Source organism: Euprymna scolopes, chromosome 23 (assembly GCF_053919585.1).
Source record: "Euprymna scolopes isolate OS-2025 chromosome 23, ASM5391958v1, whole genome shotgun sequence".
Taxonomy (NCBI): domain Eukaryota; kingdom Metazoa; phylum Mollusca; class Cephalopoda; order Sepiida; family Sepiolidae; genus Euprymna; species Euprymna scolopes.
The window spans coordinates 14,988,799-15,000,215 of record NC_136504.1 but is presented as its reverse complement, the minus strand read 5'-3'; the positions used below and the strand labels follow the sequence as shown (position 1 = coordinate 15,000,215).

The 11,417-nt window shown below is 43.6% G+C and overlaps 1 protein-coding gene across 1 annotated transcript; it reads right to left on the bottom strand.

The window, feature by feature from the left end:
- Positions 1-3,287: 3,287 nt before the first annotated feature.
- On the bottom strand, positions 3,288-7,581 carry LOC145245691 (uncharacterized). Its single transcript, XM_080107239.1, has 2 exons — positions 3,501-7,581; positions 3,288-3,463 (listed from the first exon to the last, which is right to left on the bottom strand). The coding sequence occupies exon 1, from the start codon at positions 6,536-6,538 to the stop codon at positions 3,545-3,547; it is 2,994 nt and encodes a 997-aa protein (XP_079963365.1). The 5' UTR covers positions 6,539-7,581; the 3' UTR covers positions 3,288-3,463; positions 3,501-3,544.
- Between the last annotated feature and the right edge of the window lie 3,836 nt (positions 7,582-11,417).

Here is an 11,417-nt window from a genome sequence, read left to right as displayed (position 1 = left end):
AGTCGGCGCGAACGTGAAAATATAATGTGAATTGTCCAGCACGCTAACCACTACGCCACAGAGCACTGCAGCTTAGTTTAGTGATTTTAAATAACTTCATATGAAAGAACTACGAAGCCAAACCGGTGCTCTCTTCTCAACTGTTCCTTGTGAACGATCCCCAAACGGTGTTAAGTGGTGGCAGGGGGAGGAGGAATTTATTAGAGAGAAAATATTTTACCACTTCCATTGATCTTAACCGATTTTGGCCGTGACTTCTCAGCAGAAAAAGTATAGAAATCTAAGATTATCGAGGAATTTGAGAAATAATAAGCCTATAACACACCTCAGATATTGTTCTGCCGTTTGTGCATATTATATTTGCATGAAATATCTGATTTTTTAATCCTATTAATGTCAAAATCAGACGCGAAAAAATGAGTTCATTTTATTTATATAGAATAGATAGAAATAGATAGATAGAAAAGATAGAATAGAAGAAAGAAGATAGAAGAAGATATATAAGACGATAAAATAGCTACTAAGAGATAAAAATTGAAAAAAAAAATGAAACTTCGCAAGCATAAATCAACTTGAAGTGTTTTTGTACGCATGTGCAAATATACGTTTATATGTTAAAGTTGATTAATTTATAGCTATTTCTTATTCGTCTGACGATAACTCAAACGGAAATGACCTAGGCTAGAGCGCTGATGTCACCCAAGTCATTTTTTTTTACTTTTGAAATCATTTATGTATATTGAGTACAATATAATAATCAATAGAGAATGGGCTCTGTAATGATAAATACAAAATGTACATGAATTAAAATATATTTAAGCGTATTTTACAACCGGGAAACATTGGATGGCCTTCTAGTATCTCTCTATATATAGACATAATAAAACAATTGATTTGGTGAGTATGTTAGCATATCTACCAATTCTTCCTTTTTGCATTATGCCAAAACGCAATACGCATTATAACAACTTTAAATGTGAGATTTTTTCTTTTTACGAAAATGATTGTATTCACCATTAAACAATTAAAAAAGGGTTAATATGCCACGAAATAAAGCGGACAAATCCTTATATGAAGGAAATGCATCTTTTTCCCCCTTTGATCTTTCCTTGATAGTATACAAGATATTTTATTCTTAACATATACGGTGGTTAACTTTGATGAATTATATTTAGTAATCTGAGATATAGCTTTAGTAAAAGTGTTTTTTGTATACACGAAATACTACATTTTTACGAAGTTTCTTAATCAAATAATGGATTCATTATGTTTAGAAGCCATTAATAGATATTGAAAACTTTTATTGGTTGATTTTATACATTTTGGTGATTAATGACTGTTTTTCGACTTTTTTGCATTCATTTTTCCAATACCATGTTATAACAGTGTTATGTTGATTGGGCGGGTCATATATATACAACATGTGTGATTAAAGATCCCCCAAACAGTTCCTTTACGGGGAGCTGGCCAAAGGCAAAAGAACCGGACGAGGCCAGTGAAAACGGTTCAAGATCAGTTGGGCTTGTATTCCGAATCATTGGAAAACATAACTCAAAATATAGTGTTGTAGAGACGCCTACTAATTAACATAGGTGGGTGAGTGAGATATATAAAGGTATCAATCACCAATACCGGGAGAGTTCTGCAACAACCGCCAAATAGGCAAGACGCCTATGCTGCCTCCAGTAAGACATGCAACATGCCACCTGCCGGAATATCCCCAACTCAAGTATATCTGAAGACATGTAAATATCTATATAACTTTTCTGCCTAATATATTATTATTATACCTTTACTTTCCGTGTCCTTGTTAATTATTTGTTCAGACACAACAGTGGCGACGGGAATTCGAAAAAAGACCTACGCGAGATAAAATCCACTATAAAACACAATAGTGGCGTCAAGAATTCGAAAAAAGACTTACGCAGGATAAAATCCACTATTAAACACAACAGTGGCGTCGAGAATTCGAAAAAAAGATTTACGCGGGAAAATCCACTACTAAACTCAACAGTGATGTACGAAAAATACTTGTGGGGTATATGGTTAGAAAAGAAGAAGAAAAAAAGAAACGTACCGGGCGTATCTGCATCGCTCTTTGGGAAAGAAGAAGGAAGGGATGGCCAGCGCATTTGTATACGCGAAGGGCATCTTGGGAAGACAGAGCATGATGGGGGAAGCTATTTTTTGTCCTGTCTCTTCCTTTTTTTCTAGATAGGAGGATATTAAAGCAGGGAAAAATTCCCTGGGGCAGCAGTGAGAAAAGAGTCGTGAACATCTTCTCTTGAAAAGAATTTTGAATTGCTGACGTTCGGATTGTACGGTGTGACATTGGTGGCGAGAGGCCAGGTGTGGTCGATTGGAAAAGAAGAGGGCAGAAACGTGCCGTTGTTGAGAGTGACTCACTCCTTCCCGAACCCCAGAACCAAATCCTGATTATAACCCTAGAATACTTACTCGAGAAAGATTGAAAAACAAAAAAACGTACTCGAAGAAAAAAAAATGTACTATTGAACACAACAGTAACATCGAGGATTTTGAAAAAGATTTACTCTAGAATTCACTGTTATACACAGCAATAGTATTCTAAAAATAATTTACGCGGAAAGTTATCACTGTCGACCCCCCCCAAACAAAACAAAAGAAAAACAAACGAAAGTGACTACAAAATTGTCGAACGAGATATCCGAACACTGGATACTTGAAAGCAAAACACCAATAACGATTTCAAAGTGACTACGAAAGTCAAAGAAAAAAAGGTGTTTTCGCTAGTACACCGTTAACTAATTTATGCAAATTGTCTTAAAAGAGAAAAATGATATTTTTTTCAGCTGTACCAAGACAGGATCTTTTTAAAAAGAATTCTTGTACGTAATCAAAACTTAACGGATTAGGAGAATAAAATAAAATAAAAAAAAGAAAGGTTCAACGCAAAAAATAATATATCGATAGAATTCGGTTGACACACAAAAAAAGAAGCGAACCTAAAAACGGTTGTTCGTAATTATTGTAAAAACTGAATTAGTAAAATAGACTGATTTTTCTAATCTTTGGGGGAAAAAAAAACAAAAACAAGATGGAGGAATTTGCTAAAATAATGACACAGTTCATGCAGAATCAGCAGATCCTACAAAAAGAACAGCAATATCTACACGCAGAAAGAGACGGAAGACAAAATGAACGACTCATAAAATGCCTAGAAAGGCAGGAAGAAAGGTTCGCGCAGATGCAACTTGAACAGAAAGAACTGCTAGAAAGATTAACAGCTAATTCCATACAAGAAAGTAATACAACTGTAAGAGTATCTTGTGTAGGAGACGGTGAGACTCGTCGTGGGCGACGAAGCGTTTCACTGAAGAACCACAGCAACACACAGCAAACCAACAAACAATCACAGCCACGGCGCGAAGGCAACTTACAAAGCTCAGCTGACTGCACGAATAGACACGGAACCCAACGGTCACTGTACTGATCGCCACGAACGTCAGAACCCGACTCACTCGCACCTCCAATGGACCGATTTTTATTACTCAAGATGGCCTAGCTAATTTGCATCCCCGCGAGATCTCGCGCGATCCTGCGAGATTCCGTCTCTAATAAAAGCAGGCAGGCGCCATCTTGAAACTCTTTCTTCCGCTGCCCCGACCACAGGATCAGCCACCACCCCACACGCCAGGCACACACGGACCCTCTTGCGCCGAGGGCTACGGTTAGTCTCACACTCCCCCCTGGTCTCCAGATCACATACGTGACACGGCGGACGTGGCCGTTTGATTCGAGCACTCCTGCGGAGGGGTATTGCCGGGACTTCCTCATCGGAGCTCTCAGAAGTGGCATCGGAAGCATCAGCATTAGAGCTCGCAGTTGAGTCATCAGGTCCATGGGGCACAGGTTGGATCCATCGCTCATCGTCGGATGACTCGCTCCTTCCACTGCTCGCAGTTGAGTCACCAGGTTCGTGGGGCACGGGTTGGATCCATCGCTCATCGTCGGATGACTCGCTACTTCCACTGCTTGCCGATTGGTCAGCGCTTAGAGCGGGCCGGACATCCCTTACGTGGCGCGGAGTACCATCGACTAGTATGGCCTGTTCACTGATGACGCCGGTGACCCGCCCCCTCCAAAAGCTGCTGGTGCACCGGCCGCCGGGTGGCTTCACCCAGACGGTGTCTCCCACTTGGTACGTCCCCTGGGGTTCTCGTTGGTCGGGTAGACACACTTCAACGTCCTTGACGCGCACGTGGTAGTGATGAATCGCATCAGCAGGCGCACTGCCGCCAGTCACGGTGTCCTTAGGCGTTGTGTTGTATCTGTAAACCGCCTCCGCGATCGTACACTTCTTCCTGGCCGCGATCCTCTTCACGGTTCGGTGGCATCGCTCCGCTATGCCATTGCCGCTCGGCACATACGCGCATCGGTGTCGAAGGCGGATCCCCCAGTTGTCCATAAAATGCCTAAATTCCCTGCTGCAGAACGCCGTGTCGTTATCTGTGAGGATCTCCTCAGGCGGCCCCCTTTCGTAGAATATGGATTCCAATTCGTGGATGACACTGGTGGAATCCTGCCTTGCCAATTGGCGCCAAATCGCGAACCTCGTTGGCCCGCAGTCTATCAGCGTGAGGAAGTGTTGGCTGCCGTAGTGGGTTATATCCATACCCAACCGACTCCAAGTCGCGTCCATTCCCAGCTGTCCTTTCCGCCATCTGGCTGGGGCGGGGTCGATGGACTGGCACGTTTGGCACTCCCTGACCACTGCTCTTACTGCGCTTTTTGGTATTGATGGTCTAGCCAACTTCACAAAGTAGTAGGTCCGTTGCACTCCGGGGTGCCCACTGTCGTGATGTATCTTCCTGATTTCGTCCTCCTCGACGGAGGCAGCACACAGAGGCAATGGCTTAGCTTCTTTCTTCATAGCCTCATACCATCTCCGTGGTACCCGAGTGAGCTTGTCGGCGAGGTTGTAGTCCGAGGCGACGAGCACTACGTCTACGGACAGGTTGTACTCCGTCACCAGTTTTTTCACAGTCTCGAGCCTCCGTCTTATCAGCATTTCGCTGGCTGCCTTGGTGCGTGCCCTGGCCTTGCTCGTGAGTGTGTCCGACACCCAGTGGTGCACGCAAAGTGAGTCGGTGTGCACACGCAGTTTCTTCACTTCCCATTGAAGTGCCAGGTTAATGCCCTTTATTACAGCGTCGAGTTCTGCCAGGTTGATATGGGCAGCATCATTCGCCGGTCGCAGCCAGCAGGCATCCTCAACTACGGCCCCATCTTTCTCCAAAACTACACCGATCGCTAGAGAACTTGCGTCCACCCACACGCTCAGTTTGTCTCCCTGCACGCACCAGTCCCCTGTGGCGGGGTCATTCTTTTTCACACTAGCGACGGTCTCCTTTAACATTCGAACCAATAGTTCGTCGGTTATCTCATCGTCCCAGCCTTTGCTGACCGCATTTGCCCTCCTTTTTATGACGCCTGTCGCTGCACGAACCCATCCGCATACTGGAAGGTGCCCCACAAGTTTCCCGCACAGGGAGAACACGGCACGTCTTGTGTAAACGTCGGGTACGTCGGGAACTGCGGTTCCACGCCTCCACCTCAGGATCCCTCGCTCCTCTTGAACGCTCAAGCCCAATACGCGGGCACCATCCTCAAGCCGCTCAGAGTCCTTGCAGTTTAGACCAAACTCGGCAAGTTTGGATCTTACGCGCGAAGAGGACACGATATCTTCGTTCACGTATATATCGTCAATATACGCCGATGTTCCCTTTCTGATCCATTCTTCTTGTGACAACACGGCATTGACGATAGCCTTCATTATCTGGGGTGCTACGTTTAGCCCAAATCCGAGTCGCGTAAGACAGTATCTCTTCCCGGAAAACATCACTGTCTGGAAAGGCCACATCGCCTCGCCGATCCGGACCTGCAAATATGCTTTTCTCAAGTCCAGTAGGGACACATTGGACCCTTGCCGGCGCCACTCTCGAAGCTTGCTGGCACAGACGTCGGCGTCCGCTGTGAACGCATCAACGTGCGCATTCAACTCACGGTAGTCCATTACCGGCCTCACCTTTAACTTGTTAGGTTGGGCAACTGCCATCAGCGGTATCAGGCCCTTGGGGGGTCCAAGTTTGTCGTAGGGGTATGGAATCAGCCAACCGTTCTTAATCCATTCACGGAGCTCGCTTTCGTATGCAGGCCTTATCTGGTCGGGCATACGGTACTCTGCCACTTTGTTTTGTAGTTTGGCCGGTTCCTTGTCTTCTGACCACCTCCAAGTGGCGGTCCACGCCTTCTGTTGGTCGTCGAATTCCGCACTGAAGTCCGGCTGGTCGACTCTTAGTGCTGCGCACACCGGGGGCCTATCCTGAAACTCTACAACGCCAGCGCGCGTTATGCGCACGCCGCCCAGGGCTTTGATGGCATCGTAGCCTAGCAACAGGTCGAAACTCAGCGGTTTTTCGCGTGTCACCAGCGCTTCGACGTTGGCTGAGTTCCCAGTTCTTGTGCGAATGTGTACCACACCCACGCCGCAACACATTCGTATTTTTCCAGTGATGGTAGTTATCCTGACGTTCTTCTTTTTCCACGCCCGACAGAAGTCCGCACACACTATGGTGCGGGAGCAACCGGAATCAAGGAGGGCTGAACATAACGTGTCATTAACTCGGACCTGAATGACAGGGAGCGCCTTGTTTATTTTCTGTTCGGGGAAGAGGTCGGCACTGGCACCTTGTCCCCGTCCCCGTTTCCCGCACAGTCTCGGGCCATGTGCCCAGTCTTGTTACAGCGGTAGCAGCGAACAGCCGTCGATCGCCTTCTACAATTTCTTGCCATGTGGCCCCGCCCGTTGCATCTGTAGCAGATGACATCACCTTGCGGGCTGGGTCCCTGAGACGGTCCTTCGCCACTTGGTGGGGCCTGTGCGACAGCGACTACCGTTTCCTGCACCGTCGAGTCGTCCTTCATTATTGTCCTGGCTCTGTCCACTAGGTCACTCAGCGGTAGTGAGGACATGGTAGAGGTTGCTCGCAGGAGCTGCTTTGCTCCAGCGGGGAGTCCTGACAGGAATTTGTAGGCTAGGGCCCTCTCGGGAAGACCGCCGAACAACACCGTCAGCTTCTTAAGTTCGGCGAGATACACGTCCACAGTTTCGCCCAAGCGTATAGACCTCGTCTCAAACTGCTCCCATGCAGTGGCGGGGTCAGTGGCGAAAGCCCTGTACAACGCCGCCTTGATACTCGAGTAGTCACACTTCTCCTCAGCGCTGAGTTGCTGATATACAGCGAAGGCCCCGCCGGTCAGCCGCAGAGGAATCACGCGCTCGACATTTTTCACGCCGGACAACTGACAATGTAACTCGACCTTCTCAACCCAGCTGAGTACCGGGTCGGATCCGTCGAATTCCGGTATCAATTTTAGATCGAACCTATCCGCCATTGAAGAAAAGAAAACCAAGTTCGGAGTGGGGAGGCCGAAATAGCTTGTAAGAGTATCTTGTGTAGGAGACGGTGAGACTCGTCGTGGGCGACGAAGCGTTTCACTGAAGAACCACAGCAACACACAGCAAACCAACAAACAATCACAGCCACGGCGCGAAGGCAACTTACAAAGCTCAGCTGACTGCACGAATAGACACGGAACCCAACGGTCACTGTACTGATCGCCACGAACGTCAGAACCCGACTCACTCGCACCTCCAATGGACCGATTTTTATTACTCAAGATGGCCTAGCTAATTTGCATCCCCGCGAGATCTCGCGCGATCCTGCGAGATTCCGTCTCTAATAAAAGCAGGCAGGCGCCATCTTGAAACTCTTTCTTCCGCTGCCCCGACCACAGGATCAGCCACCACCCCACACGCCAGGCACACACGGACCCTCTTGCGCCGAGGGCTACGGTTAGTCTCACAACAACCTTCTCCAACGCAACAATTATTAACAGCATAGATATGTTCGCATACCTACCAGAAGAGGATAAAACTTTTGAGGCATATTTCAAGAGGTATGAAGATATTTTCGAAACAGACTGCGAAAACTGGCCAAATGAAAAGAAAGTAAGTTTATTACTTCGAAAGCTTGGTACCAGTGAACATTGCAAATTTGTTGATTTCATATTGCCAAGGAGAACGAATCAGTTAGATTTCGCTGCGACCGTAAAGCTTCTTAAGGAGTTATTCGGACCGAACACGTTTCTTTTCCACAAGAGATGGTCAGGTATGAATCTTAAGAACACTGATAAGCAGAACTACCTGACATATGCGTCAGTAGTAAACAAAAACTGCGACAACTTCAAATTATCGGAACTCACGGTGGACAATTTCAGGAGCGCGTCCATAAGTGAACACTAAGAGCATCTAAAAGAAGTATTCACAAGAATAAACGAATACGGATTCAAGGTGAAAGGAAACAAATGCAAATTTTGTTTAGACGAAATCAAATATTTAGGGCAAATAATAAATAAAGACGGTCGACGCCCAGACCTGGAAAGATCGACAGCAATTAAAAACATGCCGGCACCACATAAAGTGACGACTCTACAGAGCTTCTTAGGTCTCGCGTAACATTATGTGGATATTGCACTAACAGTAAATAAGTGTAAAGGTTGTGCATTAGCCGCAAAGGCACCACCGATAGTCCATAACCCTTGGAAAAAAACTGACCATCCATGGTCACGCATTCATATAGACTTTGCTGGACCGACCGAAGGACAATACTATCTAATCGTATTAGATAGTTTTTTTCCAGATGGGCTGAAGTAAAGCGTTTCAAGAACCCGACGACAAATAACGCAATTTTTCTGCATGAATATTTGCACGTTTTGGTGTGCCAGACATTATATTCACAGATAACGGAACCCAATTTACATCAAGTGATTTCAAGGACTTTTGTGACACTTTTAAGGTAAAACATATATCTACACCATCGTTCCACCCTAGTTCAAATGGATTCGCGGAAAGGTTCGTAGACACGATAAAGCGTGCACTTAGAAAATTAATAGGGAACCCGACGGATAAAGCATTACAACAATTCCTGAAAATATACAGGATAACTAAGAACCCAAATACACCGTCGAAATTATCGCCAGTAGAATAAATGTTTGCTAGAAAAATAAAATCACCATTTGATAAATTAATACCAAAGCAAGCAATCGTCCATCAAACTACGCACACATCACGTAAAAGGTTTAAACCTGGTGATCGTGTATATTTTAAATGTATGAAAAATAATATTTCATATTGGGAGTTTGGTACGGTAGATAAACGTATCGGCGATGTGGTCTACATGATAAAAGGTCCAAAAGGGATACACAAAAGACATAAAAATCAATTGAGAAAACGTCATATAAAAGACAACTAACAGGACAAGCCTGATGGAAAGGGAGATCCAATTGATATACTATACGAAGCGTTTGATATCGAACCACCACAAACCATGCCCGAACCGAGAAGATCGGGAAGGAAAAGAAAGTTTACAGAACCAATTATAATGAACCCCAAGAGAAAAAGATATTGAAATCTACACGACTTCAAATCTTGGGAGGGGGGTGTTGTGGAGACGCCCACTAATTAGCATAGGTGGGTGAGTGAGATATATAAAGGTATCAATCACCAATACCGGGAGAGTTCTGCAACGACCGCCAAATAGGCAAGACACCTATGTTGCCTCCAGTGAGACATGCAACACGCCACCTGCCGGAATATCTCTGAAGTATATCTGAAGACATGTAAATATCTATATAACTTTTCTGCCTAATATATTATTGCTATACCTTTACTTTCCGTGTCCTTGTTAATTATTTGTGCAGACACAACATATAGTTTGTTTGAAAAAACAGACAATTATAAAAAAAATTGCAAAATAAACAACCAATGAAAATGAACAGAGAATAAATATAATTAGAAATGGAAATTAAGAGTAGATAATAAGACATAGAAATAACCGATTCTCTTAGATAAATAAAACTGACTATATATTTATCGGCTCATCGTTGCTTAACTTCGGTGATCTGGCGAGAACCGGTGTGTCAAGGTGATTATGTCGTAATACCGTTAAGACAAGTATCTAGAAGAAGGAAAACTCTGATGCAAAAACCTGGGGTCTACTATATATTCTGTCTTATGGCAGCCATTCCATCAGCAGTTGTATGGAAAGTGGGGATGGTTCTACACAAAACCTTCACTATAAACAAATCATATTTGTGGGTTTTTGAACAACTTAATTGTTGTATCGAACCTCATATATCGAAAGAGTATCTATCATATATATATATATATATATATATATATATATAATACTGGTGGGGGGAGGGGGGAAATATCGCAACCTAACGCGAGATTACAGTCTGTCTGACTAATAGTCGGGAATATCGATAGCTTTTCTTTCTACCTTACCTTAACCCTAACCCTAACCCTAACCCTGTCGTTCGCGTCTTTCTAAATGACCCTTTCCTATGGCCACAACAACTGGGCGACGAGGTTTCGAGAACTCATAAATGGAAACTGAATTTTTAAATACACCAATGTTTCCCAAAAACAACTGGCGATAAAGATTCGAGAACGCACGTTGAAAAGTCAAATTTCAGATACCTCAGTATTCCACAGCAACTATACTGGAACTATTAACGTGGTATTCAAAGGAATCATCTCAACAACATCGACTTTGCGAACGAGCAAGATAGTGTTCGAAAACACTAACAACAAAGCATTCAGAAAATTGGTAGAACCAAATGACTAAACGTTTTAAGGATCAGTAAGCAACTCGGAAAGGTGTACTGAACTCTACAAGATTCTGAAGGGTTGTTTTCTAGGAATCACGAACTCTCAACCTGGCGAACCAAAGAAAATAATAATAATAATAAGATTGTTCAACGAGTAAAAAATTTCTAAATGAAAGATTCGTTCATTTTTTTAATTGACAAAAGAACTGGATTTTACTTTTCTTTCTCTGACAAGATAAAGATGTGAAATTTAATTGAAAAAAGTTGATCTTTTTCTCATTCGACCGCAAGATCTACATTGTGTTTATCGTTAAATAAAAAGTAGAAATCGTTCAACGTCATAATTTTTCTTCTCTATTTGTAAAAAATGGTATACAATGGAAGAATTAAAATCAATTTTGGAACTAATCTGCAAAAATCAAATGGATTTGCAGCCAAAAAATAATAATACCAAGGAAGATGTAAAAAAAAACTATTACTGGAACAACAAGAGATAGCAAACGTTAATAAATAAAAAGGAAATCACAGAAAATAATATAGATAATTTCATTTACGCCTCAGGCGAAGACAAATCTTTGGCTTCGTATAACATTCATTGTGTTCATTGCCTTAAAAACTGGGATCAACAGAATAGAGCAAATTCGTGGATTACATTTTACCACGAAAAACGTGTGATTTAACTTTTTCTGAAATTGTGAATG

Bases quoted from the DNA above. Each gene is read 5' to 3' on its own strand.
- LOC145245691 (XM_080107239.1), bottom strand. From the start codon at position 6,538: ATGTGTTGCGGCGTGGGTGTGGTACACATTCGCACAAGAACTGGGAAC.